Source organism: Nerophis ophidion, linkage group LG01 (assembly GCF_033978795.1).
Source record: "Nerophis ophidion isolate RoL-2023_Sa linkage group LG01, RoL_Noph_v1.0, whole genome shotgun sequence".
Taxonomy (NCBI): domain Eukaryota; kingdom Metazoa; phylum Chordata; class Actinopteri; order Syngnathiformes; family Syngnathidae; genus Nerophis; species Nerophis ophidion.
In genome coordinates, this window is record NC_084611.1 from 23,224,390 (window position 1) to 23,241,540 (window position 17,151).

General features: G+C 40.5%; 1 protein-coding gene and 1 long non-coding RNA gene across 4 annotated transcripts in view; one reads left to right on the forward strand and one right to left on the reverse strand.

The window, feature by feature from the left end:
• The window catches only part of LOC133551738 (uncharacterized), a 39,340-nt gene extending 24,331 nt beyond the window's left edge, over positions 1 to 15,009 (reverse strand). The window contains exons 1-3 of the long non-coding RNA XR_009806560.1: positions 14,511 to 15,009; positions 14,020 to 14,156; positions 13,813 to 13,923 (exon numbers count right to left, since the gene is read on the reverse strand). This is a non-coding gene — a long non-coding RNA (uncharacterized LOC133551738). The remainder of the gene's footprint in view (positions 1 to 13,812; positions 13,924 to 14,019; positions 14,157 to 14,510) is intronic.
• The window catches only part of rassf2a (Ras association domain family member 2a), a 32,593-nt gene that overhangs the window by 3,850 nt on the left and 11,592 nt on the right, over positions 1 to 17,151 (forward strand). For 2 of the 3 annotated variants that reach the window (XR_009806559.1, XM_061898756.1), the window contains exons 2-9: positions 14,142 to 14,215; positions 14,316 to 14,391; positions 14,514 to 14,665; positions 16,022 to 16,137; positions 16,221 to 16,366; positions 16,441 to 16,594; positions 16,823 to 16,944; positions 17,019 to 17,116. Coding sequence is in view for 1 of the 3 variants with exons in the window: in XM_061898756.1 (XP_061754740.1) it covers positions 14,163 to 14,215; positions 14,316 to 14,391; positions 14,514 to 14,665; positions 16,022 to 16,137; positions 16,221 to 16,366; positions 16,441 to 16,594; positions 16,823 to 16,944; positions 17,019 to 17,116 (917 nt within the window). In the remaining 2 variants the exon portion in view is untranslated. Of the gene's footprint in view, positions 1 to 12,875; positions 13,003 to 14,141; positions 14,216 to 14,315; positions 14,392 to 14,513; positions 14,666 to 16,021; positions 16,138 to 16,220; positions 16,367 to 16,440; positions 16,595 to 16,822; positions 16,945 to 17,018; positions 17,117 to 17,151 lie in introns of those variants that run through there. The other variant, XR_009806557.1, reaches the window with a different exon arrangement.

Genomic DNA, 17,151 nt, shown 5'->3' on the forward strand with positions numbered 1-17,151 from the left:
TTTTAATGCCATGATTTTAATAGTCCGGCCCACATGTGTACAGATTTTACTCCATGCGGACCCTGAGCAAAAATGAGTTTGACACCCCTTGGTCAAGTTAATAAAATGTTTATAGTACCCAAGTGCAATATTTAATTTAAGGATATCTTCGTCTTTATCGTTTATCCATCTTATTGACACACCGGCATGACATTTCTGTCTGTTTGCCGTTTCTCATATGCTCTTGTATCGTCCATGCGCGTTTTGTGGGTTTTGATTTTGTATATCTTTGGACTAATTTATATTTACATTATATGGGCTCTACCGAGGATGTCGTTGTGGTTTGTGCAGCCCTTTGAGACACCTGTAATTTAGGGCTATATAAATAAACATTGATTGATTGATTGATTGATTGATTGATTATATAATAGAGTGTGATGATTATCATTCATAACTGTCTATAAGCAATAACACAAAGGTGACCGTGACACACAGAACATAAAATACCAATTTAGCACTAAGCACTGAAATTAATACTTACAATGAGAGGCCGAAGGAAAAGTAGTTCCTACCAACATGAAAAGCCGTATTAAAGTCATATTTGTCATACAGCATAGCTTAAATTAGTCTCATGATTCATTCTGTCTCCAATGCACATCTTACATATCGATATCACACGTTTTATGTTAATGTATAATATAAATGTACTGTTGTGGTAGCTTTACCAGCCCATGTGTTATGTTTGTTACAGAGGAATCTATATTTTAGTGTCTGATATGACATGTTTTAGGGGTTGCTATGACACTAGAGACAATAGAGGTGGGGGGCCTTCGCTCTAGCAATATGGAGAAGTGGGGGATTAGTGTCAAGGAGGTATGAAAGGGGATGTGAGAAGGTTTTTAAAGCCATTCATCTCCGTAAAAGGCACACAAGCAGTAAGAAAACAAGAAGGCATGTGTGTCAATGTGAGGAGGGGAGGGGCTGTGAAGTCAGGAAGTGGTGGTCATGAGTTTTAATTATGTGAAGGGTTATTTGCGCTATCTCACCATCAGGCACGATGCAGACAGCTCTGTTAGGAGAAACCATCCAAGAGGAAAATATTTGTGAAGCTGCACAATTTGGAGTTTGGGAGGCGGAGTAGACAATGTGTGAGAGGGGGGAGATGGAAGACGAGGGCGCCGTAATGAGCCTCCAGGGAATTCAGTCAGTCTGCTGAGATCTACATTTTTACCCGTTAGCGCCTCCTCTATCAGTGGAACGTCTAAAGCTCCATCACAATACATTCTTTGACGCTGGTCCACAGATTTTTACAAAACCATGTCTTGTAGGGCTGTGAATTTTTAGGCACCACATGATTCGATTCGATTAGATTTTTGGGTAACGATTAAATTTAGCGTAGATTCTTAATTCAAAACTATTCTCGATTCAAAATCACTAAAACACTTTTTTAATAACATTGGGTGCCAGTTCTATGATTAACTACATTTCTCCCTAAAACAGAAAACAGCTCTGATAACAGAAAGTTGCTTTGGTTTAATAAAATTCCAAATATTTAATAAAGTCAAATACAAATAAGGCAACAAGGGAAATATCCCACACTTCTCTTGTCTAAAGTAAATCTGTACAGTAGATATGAGCATCTACACCAACAATATGATTTGTCTGAATGGCTGAACAGAACAGAGCAAAGTGTGGCAAAGAAGGCCATTCCTGTGGCTGTCGCCGCCAACATATATACCCAGTTGGACTCAAGATTGTGATACACACTATGACAAATTCCTTTGTGCTGAACCTGGAGACAATGTAGCCACAAAAGTATCGCACCTGACTGACTGTCTTGATTGAAAACGCAGAAAGCGATGGGGGGAGACGGCCCAAGGGATTGACTTCATCCATTCTAGCAGAGTGGCCTGGAAAACCTTCAACAGTCTCACAGGCAGAAGCTCTTGACCAACACAATGCCTTCTAATGGAAAATTCAATCGCTGAGCAGCTCCTCGCAAATAGGCGATTCATGGACTCGGATAAGGATCACGACTGCCGCACCAAGCAAGAAAATAGACTATGGCATGCCCCAGGAGTAGATGGCTTCCTGTCTGCACCCTTTGCTAATGAAGAGTTTTCCACCGCCATTGGCCAATTAAAGAGCGGACAAAAACAGGGGCCAGACAATATACCACCAGAGTTCTTACTAGAACTGGCATAGAGAGTTGTACTATTATGCCTCAACAAGCTGACACTACCCAAGATCTGGTGAACGGCAAATATCACCCTGCCGAAACCTAACAAACCCAAAGTACTACCACCCAATCTCGTCTTTCTGTGGCCCCTGGAGCAACTTCTCCTGGCACGCTTGGACACCATTGTTGACCCTCAAGTACAAAACCAACGAGCAGTCTTCCACCAAGGACGCAGCACTGTCCACCAGATTGTGAAGCTTACAAACATCGTAGATAGCGTCAAGAAACGGCCTATGACACCATCTGGCAAACCCTGAGTATCCCTGAGCACCACTTAGTATGGTTCATGTGTAACATCCTCTCAAACCGTAGTTTAATTCTGAAAGTAAGTGACATACAAGCTAACCGCCTACAGCACCACAGAAATGGAGTCTCTCAAGGCTCTGTACTGGCCCACTTGCTCTTCGACCTATCTGTGACCTGCCTTATACAACATCAAGGTAGCACGGATACACCGACAATGTTGCCCTCCTTCACTCAGACAAAAACTGGACGACAGTGGAGGATGCTAACCTCAGACATAACTCAAAATAGCAGCGTAACTGAAAAGGTGGAGACTTAAGCTGAGCGTTGCGAAAACAACTTCTAGAGTCTTCCACCTCAACACTTAGGAGGGCTGCTGCCAGCTCACAGTAATCATCATTGCCATACAACCCAAACCAACTTACTTTCGAGTGAAACTCGATAGGCAGCTGACATCAGGGTTTTTCCTGACTCAAATTGAGGCAGAGGGGATATAATCCTGACCATGCGCCATAATTTTAACTTAAATTGTTTTTGCTTTTTTCAATATGCTGTAAAGAACACCGTAAAATGTACTGTAAGTTTTATTAATTTGATGGGTAGTTTGCTGTAAAATCATAAGTCAAGCATATATTTAAGTATTTTTATTTAGACAAAACATTTTTGGAAAGTATAATATACTGTAATATTTGTTGCAATAGTGGATACTATTCAATTTTAAAAGGCATGCAATTTCAAGCAGTACATATATTTTTTCTGCCAAAATTTTAAAAAATCATTACATTTACTGAGAAAATGTTAAGTACTTTATTGACACATATCATTTCTAGGTGCTTGCAGGCCAGATAAAATGTTGCGGGCCCCCGGGTCTTGAGTTTGATACCCGTGGCCTAATCACTTGCATAAGAGAATGATGGACTCATAGCTTGTGTTGTGGGGTCACTTTTACTTGTAACACTCATAGATGATTTTGAGGCAGCCTTCAAGCGCTGTGGACAAAAATGTCTACATGCTGTCACCACCATAAATTATTACATTTTAACTGCCTATGTTAACTTGTATGCTCTGTTTCACCCGGACTCTTGATTTTTCTCCTCACGAGATCGCTTTTTAAAGTAGTGGCTGATTTTGCCTGCCATATCTGCAACGCTAAAACACAAACATTTCTCTGACATGCAGGAAACTTTTTTTAAAATAAACACGACGTAATGCTTTCTTGGGGTGACTCCTTTTTAGTTGACCTTGTACCAGTCAATCTGTACAGTCATGAAACTCTACCTGATCCTATGCAAACTTCTAATAAATTCTTCAATCAATCAATCTATTATAATTAGTCAAAAAAGGTTGGAAATGAAGCTAACACTACTAGCTGTGTTCACTTACCAGAGACAAAATGTACACCGCAAAGTCTGGAGTGTTCTGTGGGAGTCCAGTGATGCCTGGACTCCCCCAGAGTCGCTAAAAATTTTCAAAATAGGGTCCCACAGTAAATATTTGGTGTCCCATTTTTTTGTAACCATTTTGAAAATCGAGAGGAGCCAGATGAGGTGGTTCGGGCATCTGGTCAGGATGCCACCCGAACGCCTCCCTAGGGAGGTGCTTAGGGCACGTCCAACCAGTAGGAGGCCACGGGGAAGACCCAGGACACGTTGGGAAGACTACGTCTCCCGGCTGGCCTGGGAACACCTCGGGATCCCCCGGGAAGAGCTAGATGAAGTGGCTAGGGAGAGGGAAGTCTGGGTTTCCCTGCTTAGGCTGTTGCCCCCGCGACCCAACCTCGGATAAGCGGAAGAAGATGGATGGATGGATGGATGATAAATGTATGGATTATCCTGTTATTTCTCACATCCTATATGGTGTTTTGGAAAAAGGTTGCCATAAACATTAATTAATTCATTTAAAAAAAATACAAACAAAAACACAATTTTATGCATTTGTAAATGTATTCGGTCTGCAGCTGACTAATAACGCTGTTTTTACATGCCTCCTCTGCTCATTTTAGAGGTACAAAAAAGCTTGTTTCTTGGTGCCTGGTGAGGCTGGATCTTTAAAAATCAGTGCACCCGGTCGTAAAGGTGTTGTATTTCTTACCCTGTTAACATGGTGTGCAAAACATCTTTCCATCTTCATAAGTGAGCCATTTGCTAACAAGGGTCTCTTCAAGCTACTTTTCATTGAAGCTTCGCTTTTTAGGTTTATCGCTCGGCATGACGAAAACGATAACACATGGGAGTCCTAATACCGAAATGCAGTGTTTGTGATTGATAAAACTTTTGGCGAATCAAAATTTAGGAAATTGTACCTGAAAGTTCATTACTTTGAAGTCGACCAATAAAAAACGCAATAAACGGGGACGGCAATATGACCCAGTGTTGTGCCAAAACGTGATTGCCTGCCAAAAATGCATTTCTTTTGCGGGAGCGCGCACCGCTTGCTAAAGCTGCATTGCTTGGCTTCATCTGTCCACTGCGGATTACTACGTGTGAGACAAACATTTTGTCTTCATGTGCATTGTAATGCTACGTGTTTGACATTATTTAAGCCTTTATCATGTCCGGAAAATGACAGTTTACATTTTCTGTAGTATTAATGAGATTCAAAGGACTGTTGTTTGTCCGATGTTTATGTGAGAAAACCTCTTTCTTGTTCGGAAGATACATACAATTGTAACTGTTAGTTCTTCGTGCACATAATAAATATTTATGAAGTGTTTGGATATATGTATTTATGTAAAATTTTCATTAAATGTAATATTGCCTGACAGAAAGGGATTTAATGTAATATTTCGATATTTACACACGCATATTTTACTAGAATACCCTTATGAGTAGGGCTGGGTGATAATCAATCAATCAATTAATGTTTATTTATATAGCCCTAAATCACTAGTGTCTCAAAGGGCTGCACAAACCACAACGACATCCTCGGTAGAGCCCACATAAGGGCAAGGAAAACTCACCCCAGTGGGACGTCGGTAACAGTGACAATGATGACTATGAGAAACCTTGGAGAGGACCGCATATGTGGGCAACCCCACCCCCAGGGGAGCGAAAGCAATGGATGTCGAGCGGGTCTAACATGATAATGTGAAAGTTCAACCCATAGTGGATCCAACACAACCGTGAGAGTCCAGTCCAAAGTGGATCCGACACAGTAGCGAGAGTCCCGTCCATAGTGGAGCCAACAGGAAACCATCCCAAGCGGAGGTATCAAATATACTCAATATATCGCAGGTTTGTCTCTATGCGATATAGAAAATGACTATATCGTGATATTCGAGTATACGTTCTCACGCACTTTCTTTTAGCTGCGGACATTACACTACAGGCTCTTCTCACTCTTCCTTGTCTCTCCTTCTCACAGAGACATAAGTGCACTAATAGCTTGTTTTAAAATGTCTCTGACAATCTTGCACTTTCTGTTTTGAAATGACATGAATGTGTGTGCCACTGCTTTATAACTGTTTAATAAATAGTTTTGGTAAATTGACTTAGTTGCGATTTCCCTCTCTGCATGAATGTTTAAAATGAGCATATATTAATGCAGTATGAACAAGAATGTTTTAATGTAGACACATAGAATCATCATACAGGTGTGATTTTATGTATCAAATGTTCATTCAAGGCTAAGGCAAAATATTGAAATATACAGTGACGAAAATAAATATTTGAACACTATTTTGCAAGTTCTCCCACTTAGAAATCATGGAGGGGTCTGAAATTTTCACAGTAGGTGCATGTTCACTGTATGATGGATAACCTGTAAAGAAAAATCCAGAAATCACAATCTATGATTTTTTAACAACGTATTGTGTGATACAGCTGAAAATAAGTATTTGATCACCAACATTAATATTTGGTAGAGTAGCCTTTGTTTGCAATTACAGAGAACAAACGTTTCCTGTAGTTCTTCACCAGGTTTGCACAGACTGCAGGAGGGATTTTGGCCCACTCCTCCACACAGATCTTCTATAGATCAGTCAGGTTTCTGGGCTGTCGCTGAGTAACACTAACTTTCAGCTCCCTCCAAAGATTTTCAATTGGATTTAGGTCTGGAGACTGGCAAGTCCACTCCAGAACCTTGATATGGTTCTTACGAAGCCACTTCTTGGTTTTCCTGGCTGTGTGCTTTGGGTCATTGTCATGTTGGAAGATCCAGCCACGACTCCTCTTCAATGATCTGACTGAGGGAATGAGGTTCTTGGCCAAAATCTCACAATACATGGCTGCAGTCATCCTCTCCTTAATACAGTACAGTCGTCCTGTCCCATGAGCAGAAAAATCACCCCCATGCTTCACAGTAGGGATGGTGTTCTTGGGATGGTATGCATCATTCTTCTTCCTCCAAACACGCATAGTGGAATTCTGACCAAAAAGGTCAATTTTGGTCTCATATGTCCACAAAACTTTCTCCCACGACTCCTCTGGATGATCCAAATGGTCATTGGCAAACTTAAGACAGGCCTTAACATGTGCTGGTTTAAGCAGGGGAACCTTCCGTGCCATGCATGATTTCAAACCATGACGTCTTAGTGTATTACCAACATTGACCATGGAAACTGTGGTCTCAGCTCTTTTCAAGTCATTGACCAAGTCCTGCCGTGTAGTGCTGGGCTGATTCCTCACCTTTCTAAGCATCATTGAGACCCCACAAGGGGATATATTGCATGGGGCTCCACTCCGATTGAGATTGATCGTCATGTTTAGCTTCTTCCATTTTCTAATGATTGCTCCAACAGTGGACCTTATTTTACCGAGCTGCTTGGCAATTTCTCCATAGCCCTTTCCATTCTTGTGGAGTTGTACAATTGTGTCTCTGTTGTCTTTGGACAGCTCTTTGCTCTTAGCCATGCTGAATGTTTGGGTCTTCATGATTGTATGGGGTGGACAGGTGTCTTTATGATAAAATAAATGATACATGGGTTGCACTTGTATAGCGCTTTTCTACCTTCAAGGTACTCAAAGCGCTTTGACACTACTTCCACATTTACCCATTCATACACACATTCACACACTGATGGAGGGAGCTGCCATGCAAGGCGCTAACCATCCATCAGGAGCAAGGGTAAAGTGTCTTGCTCAGGACACAAAGGACGTGACGAGGTTGGTACTAGGTGGGGATTAAACCAGGGACCCTCGGGTTGCGCACGGCCACTCTTCCACTGCACCACGCCGTCCCTATTATATTATATTATATATATATATATATATATATATATATATATATATATATATATATATATATATATATATATATATATATATATATATACATATATATATGCATGCAGCTAACAACCTCACACAGGTGCATCTGATTCAGGATAATACAGTGGAGTGGAGGAGGACTTTTAAAGCCGGACTAACAGGTCTTTGAGGGTCAGAATTCTAGCTGATAGACAGGTGTTCAAATACTTATTTTTAGTTGTATCACACAAATAAATTGTTAAAAAATCAGATTTTGATTTCTGAATTTTTCTTTTTAGGTTATCTCTCATACAGTGGACATGCACCTACCGTGACAATTTCAGACCCCTCCATGATTTCTAAGTGGGAGAACTTGCAAAATAGCAGGGTGTTCAAATACTTATTTTCTTGAATGTATATCGCGAATCGTGACATAGCCTAAAAATAGTGAGATGTTTATAAAAGGCCATGTCGCCTAGCCCTACTTACGAGCATTACATATATCGCAATCAAGTACCTAGTGTACAGTTTACTTGTTGAAATACCCTTTACAAAGCTAAAATCTACCTTGTATCTTTGCTGCTACCAAAAATGTATTTAAAGTAATATGTTGATACTGACACATCTCATCTCTGCATACTTTAGTACAACACCCTTATGGGATTTACATTTTTAAAAACATTACTTAAAATGTATTTATTTTTAGTCCCCCCACCCCGCTGATACGCTAGCAGCTAATTGTTTATCGCAATATTCAGTATGTGGCCGCTCCCCCATGTTAATAATAATTGCACATTGAAAATGTGTCGCGCAATACGAAGCCTAAAATATGACAACGAAGACCCCGGACTGTTGAACAACTTAAGGAAATGGTAAATGTGTTGTACTTGTATAGCACTTTTCTATTTTCTGATTTATGGATAATGGATTATACTTTTATAAGCTTTTCTACCTTTTTAAGGAACTCAAAGCGCTTTGACACTATTTCCACATTCACCCATTCACACACACATTCACACACTGATGGCGGAAGCTGCCATGCAAAGCGCTAACCAGGACCCATCGGGAGCAAGGGTGAAGTGCCTTGCTCAAGGACACAACGGACGTGACAAGGATGGTAGAAGGTGGGGATTGAACCAGGAACCCTCAGGTTGCTGGCACAGCCACTCTCCCAATGGCGCCACTCCGTCCCCCCTTTGAAAGCTGTACATCAAGCAAGGATGGGAAAGAATTCCACCTGAAAAGCTTAAAAATATATTCTCAGTTCCCAAATGTTTACGAAGTGTTGTTAAAAGGAAAGGCCATGTAACACAGTGGTAAAAAAATCCCCTGTGCCAACTTTTTTGCAATGTGTTGCTGCCATTAAATTCTAAGTTAATGATTATTTGCAAAAAAAAAAAAAGGTTTTGTCAGTTTCAACATTAAATATCTTGTCTTTGCAGTCAAGTTAATTGAATATAAGTTGAAAAAGATTTGCAAATCATTGTACGTGTGTGTGTGTATGTATGTATGTGTATATATATATATATATATTAGGGGTGCGGGAAAAATCAATTCGAATATGAATCGCGATTCCCAAGTTGTGTGATTCAAAATTGATTCTCATTTTGATTTTTTTGATTTTTTTTTTTATCCAACAAACCAATACACAGCAATACCATAACAATGCAATCCAATTCCAAAACCAAACCTGACCCAGCAACACTCAGAACTGCAATAAACAGAGCAATTGAGGAGACACAAACAGAACACAGAACAAACCAAAAGTAGTAAAACAAAAATGAATATTATCAACAACAGTATCAATATTAGTTATAATTTAAGCATAGCAGTGATTAAAAATCCCTCATTGACATTATCATTAGACATTTATATAAAAAAAGAACAATAGTGTCACAGTGGCTTACACTTGCATCGCATCTCATAAGCTCGACAACACACTGTGTCCAATGTTTTCACAAAAATAAAATAAGTCATATCTTTGGTTCGTTTAATAGTTAAAACAAATTGAAATTATTGCAATCAGTTGATAAAAAAATTTCCTTTACAATTATAAAAGCTTTTTTTTTTAATCTACTCTGCTAGCATGTCAGCAGACTGGGGTAGATCCTGCTGAAATCCTATGTATTGAATGAATACAGAATTGTTTTGAATCAGAAAAATATAATTTTTGAATCGAGAATTGCGTTGATTCAAAAAAATCGATTTATAATCGAATCGCGACCCCAAAAATCGATATTGAATCTAATCATGGGACACCCAAAGATTCGCTGCCCTAATATATATATATACACACACACACACACACAGATTTATATATATATATATATATATATATGTATATATATATATATACACACACATATATATACACACACACAGATTTATATATATGTGTGTATATATATATATATATATATATACATATATACACTCACCCATATATATACATATATGTATGTTTGTGTAAATATATGTATACATATATATTTGTGTGTATATATAGACACATGTTTACATAGACACATATTTACATATACACTTTTATATACAGTATATATTTATATACACATTTATATACAGTATATATATATATATACACATATACAAATTTGTATGCATATACGGATATACAGTATATATATACATATACACATTAACATACATATAAATACACGTATATTCATACATATATATACATACATATATACACATATATACACACACATTTATACATACATATATATACAGTATATATACAAACATTAATACACATATAAACACACAAATATACATATGCACATTAACATACATATATACACACGTACATTCATATACATATATACACATATACACATTAGTGTATATACACACATATACAGTGGGGCAAAAAAGCATTTAGTCAGCAACCGATTGTGCAAGTTCTCCCACTTAAAATGATGACAGAGGTCTGTAATTTTCATCATAGGTACACTTCAACTGTGAGAGACAGAATGTGGAAAAACAATCCAGGAATTCACATTGTAGGAATTTCAAAGAATTTATTTGTAAATCATGGTGGAAAATAAGTATTTGGTCAACCATTCAAAGCTCTCACTGATGGAAGGTTTTGGCTCAAAATCTCACGATACATGGCCCCATTCATTCTTTCCTTAACACGGCTCAATCGTCCTGTCCCCTTAGCAGAAAAACAGCCCCAAAGCAGGATGTTTCCACCCCCATGCAACTCAGTATTCTTCTTCTTCCAAACACGGCAAGTTGAGTTTATACCAAAATGGATGCTTGAATGATACAGCACAGGATTGGGAGAATGTAATGTGGTCAGATGAAACCAAAATATAACTTTTTGGTATAAACTCAATTCGTTGTGTTTGGAGGAAGAAGAATACTGAGTTGCATCCCAAGAACACCACACCTACTGTGAAGCATGGGGGTGGAAACATCATGAAAATTACAGACCTTTGTCATTTTAAGTGGGAGAACTTGCACAATCAGTGGCTGACTAAATACTTTTTTCTGCCCCACTGTGTGCGTGTGTGTGCGTGTGTGTGCGTGTGTGTGTGTGTGTGTGTGTGTGTGTGTGTGTGTGTGTGTGTGTGTGTGTGTGTGTGTGTGTGTGTGTTTATATATATATTAGGGGTGGGCAAATTAATGCGTTATGAGTTGACTCATCAATCTATTAACGCCGACAATTATTTTATCGCACATTTGCATATGTTGTTTACATGCTTTTATTTTGTTAACGCCTTTTCTTAACAAGATGGCGTCGCCCGGCGTCGAGGGGCTCTTGGTAAAGATGGAACATTTGGCAAAAATACCGGACAATTCTGCAAATTTCATGGCTGGCTTACAGCGTGGTCACTCAGGGATCACTTACGACCGCCAGACAATTCTGAATGTGGATAGATTGGGCCGTTTTGGACTGAATGACGCGTGCTTGCTAGACCGGCTAGCTAGCATGGGAATACTTTGCCGTCTACATCCAGCGGCCTGTGAAGCAGCGGAGTATATGTGTTGTCTGTCTATTTATGAATAATGCAGACGAGGAGTGTTGGCTGAGTTCTTAACGTTTGCTTTCAGAGCGTGCATATCACAACATACAAGATGCCGTCATGGCGACACAACCTATACCGGGCTACCGCGCATGCTCGTCACTCCTGTTGCATGCTGGGTAGGGTAGTTCTTTATTCCCTGGCTCATAACATCACAATATAGTACCATGTATATGCGTTCAGTTTATCAAAGCACCAAGCAAACAATCGGAAAATTCCCATCATATCAATTCCTAGATATGGTCATAATTATTTTAAGTGCACTACGCAGAATAAACACAACATTATTAATATTGGTACTACGGATAATTTGATCAAAAATTTCCTAAAACAGCCCACTACCTATAATATAGGTTTTTTAAACATAAGATCCCTGATAAAAAAAATGTTTCTGCTGTTACCTCAGAAATTGCCTGTTCAGATGTTATGATTGTGGCTCAGAGATTTGTATGTAGATTATATTTATTTTCCATAACAAACAGGATAACTTAAATACCCTGGCAGTGGTAGTAATAAGTTTAAATGTTTGTATTTACATTTTTTAAGTTGATTTTCATAAAATATGCTATTTAACTGCTACTGTTTAACAAGGACTGATTTAAATTGTGTTTGCACAACAAATGTTTTGGCGCTTTTGTTCATGTGGGGGAATATTCCAATAAAGGTGCTCTAAACACTACTTTTGAATTCATTATTGGGCTTTGCGTATGCAATGCAGTTAATCACGATTAATCAGAGAAATAGTGCGATTAACTTCGATTAAAAATTTTAATCGTTGCCCAGCCCTAATGTATATATATATATATATATATAGATATAGATATATATATATATATATATATATATATATATATATATATATATATATTATGTATGTATATGAATGACAGGTAAATCATGTTTTTCTAAATAAAGCATAAAGGAGCATTTTAATGATCATCAGCTTTTGAGATAGACAGACGTGACATACACAACCTATGGAAATATGGATAGAATTCGGCTGATTACTGTTTAATATTTCATCCAATCAAAATAACTGGACAATGTTTGTAATATTTACAGGCTCAGATAATATTGCAGGGGCAGCTGATGGCAGTGCTGATGCTTAACTCTCGGTGGGTGTGGGTACTAATTAATCTGTGTCGACATGGATTGAGGAAGTCTTGGCCGTGTATCAGTTTCGAGCAAAGGAGGAAGTGATACAGCGGAAGCAAAGAGCTTTCTTCATACGCCAGACTCTCATCTCTTTGCTTGTTGCACATTTGAAACACACACTGGATGACAACGCTAATCATACTTGCTGGTATGTACAGTTTAATGGTGTATTTGTTACTTATGTATTTATCTGCTGTCTATGAACTACAAATAATCAGTGTCTTTGAATCCCAATTGATGTCCATTTACAGGATGCACTACAATCCCTTTTTGTCTAGTTCTCTTGCACTAACCATGGAGGCCATGTTGTGTTTTTCCTCGCTGTTTGTGAGCAAAATAACACACTTCCCACCCATAATGCACCTCATTCCTTGAATCTTTTAACATCAGGGCTTGAATGCACAACACCAAGTCAAAGTCCTTTGTTCACAAAAAACTTCTCCATACTGTCTGAGATTCCAATCAAACAGAAGGGAAGGTTAACAAAAAAAGGAAGTAGAACATTTCAACAAAATGGAATACTGAAATGGCTCTTAACAGAATCACTACTTCCACACAGTCCTCATCAAGACATTGTTGACTATCATGGCACACAAACACGCATGTTGCATTTGTTGGCCACGTGTTGAAAGTAATCAAGCTCCTTTTGTCTGCTAAATGCTTCATGCTATCAACAAGCTCCTCAACTGATGGTGAATAAAAGCAAGTGTTATGTTTGGGGATTCAAATGAAAAGCATAAACTCAACATCTGGTGAAATCATCCTTTGCTACTTACGTGACAGCAGTTAAGACTTTTTGTATGAACTCAGTACTGGAAAAACACTTAAAATATTTCACCCTTTTGGCAAATGCTTAAGCCAGATTTCCGCTTCTTTACTTTCTCATTTTATCTGAATGTGTTTAGCATGTAGCCAAATAAACACCATGAAGCCTTACTCTTTCACATATTGTTCTTACTTCATGTGATGGATGCTTATGTCCATGTAGCAGCAGCTGCTAGGACTTTGGCTTCGCTCAGCGGGTTGCGCATGTGTCCTGCACCTGTTTTCCCCTCACAGAAGCTTCTTTCTACACAAAGAAAGACATAAAGAAAGTGAAAGCCAATACATTTGTGTGTAGGCTGGATTCCAAAGTGTTAATTTGCCTCTCAGAGGAAATAGTTACCATGCAATCACTCTAGTGTTGTTTGCCCTGGTCTTCACATCTGTGCTGGCTTCTGCTTGGTCATGAGTAATCACAAGACTCTGCTGAAAATGATCAACTCTGTGGTTTGTTTCTCCTCCCAGTGCCTCTCATGCTGCCTGGCCATGGACGACATACACAACGGGGTTCAGATCGGAGAGAACAAGTTCATCAGCAAGTAGGCCTCTCGCTTTTTTCTGCTCTACGCTAAAAAAAAATTGCGTGATGCAAAGACATGCTAAAGATTGAGATGTAACCACAAACCATCTCTGTTCCAGGGCAACCATTCTCTCACATCTAAAGACGTACAACCTTTACTATGAAGGACAGAATCTACAGCTCAGACACAGAGAGGTGTGTGAGCACGCTTATTTTTACAGTGTTGCCCCATGTTACACATTCCTTGCAGTCATCTGATCTGAAAAACCTGGATGACTCTGTCTATCTATGGCATGTAATTCATTGATCCCTACCAGGAAGAGGGCGAGCTGATCGTTGAAGGCCTATTGAACATCTTTTGGGGCCTGCGTCGTCCAATCAGGCTTCAGATGCAGGACGACCATGAGCGGATACGACCGCCTCCTTCCTCCACATCCTGGCACTCAGGTTGCATTCTGGACAGTCAAGGGTACGAAATGCAAACGGGGTCAGGTTACGCCACACTGACCGAAAATGTTGATGCGCTAGGGACAAATGTACACTGAATGGACACTTCATTAGGTACACCTGAATTGGGTACAGTAACAAAAGTTTTCCATCCATCTTCTTCCGCCCTCCGAGGTCAGGTCGCGGGGGCAACAGCCTAAGCAGAGAAACCCAGACTTCCCTCTCCCCAGCCACTTCGTCTAGCTCTTCCCGGAGGATCTCGAGGCGTTCCCAGGCCAGCCGGGAGACATAGTCTTCCCAACGTGTCCTGGGTCTTCCCCGTGGCCTCCTACCGGTTGGACGTGCCCTAAACACCTCCCTAGGGAGGCGTTCGGGTGGCATCCTGACCAGATGCCCGAACCACCTCATCTGGCTCCTCTCGATGTGGAGGAGCAGCGGCTTTACTTTGAGTTCCTCCCGGATGGCAGACCTTCTCACCCTATCTCTAAGGGAGAGCCCCGCCACACGGCGGAGGAAACTCATTTCGGCCGCTTGTACCCGTGATCTTATCCTTTCGGTCATGACCCAAAGCTCATGACCATAGGTGAGGATGGGAACGTAGATCGACCGGTAAATTGAGAGCTTTGCCTTCCGGCTCAGCTCCTTCTTCACCACAACAGATCGGTACAACGTCCGCATTACTGAAGACGCCGCACCGATCCGTCTGTCGATCTCACGATCCACTCTTCCCCCACTCGTGAACAAGACTCCTAGGTACTTGAACTCCTCCACTTGGGGCAGGGTCTCCTCCCCAACCCGGAGATGGTTGTCTTTACAAACATATAAAAACAATAATGCTAAGTCAGAGATGTCTTCAGTTAAATATATTTTTGGGTTTTTAATATTATGTGCAGGACAGCACAGTGTCCCCGGGGGTTAGGGCATGTGCCTGAGTTCAATCCCGGGCTCGGGATCTTTCTGTGTGGAGTCCGAGCTTTCTGTGTGGAGTTTGCATGTTCTCCCCGTGACTGCGTGGGTTCCCTCTGGGTACTCTGGTTTCCTCCCACTTCCAAAAGACATGCACTTGGAGATAGGTTGATTGGAAACACTAAATTGGCCCTAGTGTGTAAATGTGAGTGTTCATGTTGTCTGTCTATCTGTGTTGGCCCTGCGATGAGTTGGCGACTTGTCCAGGGTGTACGACACCTTCTGCCCGAATGCAGCTGAGATAGGCTCCAGCACCACCCGCAACCCTGAAAGGGACAGTGGTAGAAAATGGATGATTATGCTTATTTCAGCCTCATTAGGTTGTCTGGGTGTACCTCATTTTGTGGTCTGACAAAGTCCAGACAAAGAGACAAAACGTCAAGATTTTCTTATTCCATTTTGTCACCCGTAGGTCCCCAAACAGCACAGACAGCCAACAGACGCCACACATGACTGTGCCCACTTTGGAGGTGACCTCTCCCGACAAGCAATCAGAGAACAATGGTGTGATGGAGGAGCACACAGAAGGTGAGTGTCTTTGTTAAAAGTGTAAAAACTACAACTTGTGTAACTCTTGACTCTTTCCCATTGTGTGTGTCTCACTGATCCAGAAGAGGACTGTGAAAACTCAGCTCAGCTGCTCAGAACCAAAAGTGACGCCGGTGTTCTAAGGCGGGCCCACCGGCGCTCCCCGAGCGACCAGAGGAAGATCCGGCGCCATCGATTCTCCATCAACGGACACTTCTACAACCACAAGGTGCCCACAGCTCCAAATCAATAAAACTAAAGGATTGAGTTAATTTGATCGTTGATGACTGATTGTTTACTCAGACAGCCGTGTTCACTCCTGCTTACGGCTCTGTGACCAACGTACGCATCAACAGCTGCATGACAACTCCTCAGGTGCTACGAGTTCTTCTCAACAAGTTTAAGATTGAAAACAGCCCCGATGACTTTGCACTCTACCTCGTTCATACTAGTGGAGGTAACTTCACACTTGATCACACCTGATCATTGTCAGATGAGTATTATTCTAGCAGGATATTCTTGGGAGGTCAAATCAAAGATATCAACATTTCATTTGCCACCAAAGAATTGTATCCGTGATGGCAAAAAGAAGATGTAATAATGACCATAGAAAAATGCAAATTTGTAAAAAAAATACTTCCCCACATTAGAACCTTTAACTTGACAGGCCACTAATGTGTTTCAGAGCGTGCAAAGCTGAAACGCAGCGACTTCCCACTGGTGTTGAGAATAATACAGGGCCCATGTGAGCAAGTGTGTAAGCTGTTCCTCATGGAGGAGGATCTAGGAGAAGAAGTCACCTATGACGTAAACACCTTCATCACTCACCATGAGGAGGCTCACTTCTTCTCTCTCATGCCTCGTTTCCTCCATACCACCAGGTGGCGCAGTATATCAAATTTGAGATGCCGGTTTTGCAGAGCTTTGTCACCAAGCTGAAGGAAGAGGAGGACAGAGAGGTGCAAAAACTGAGGAGAAGGTACAATAAGTGTTCTTGAGTTAAACTAATGTTGT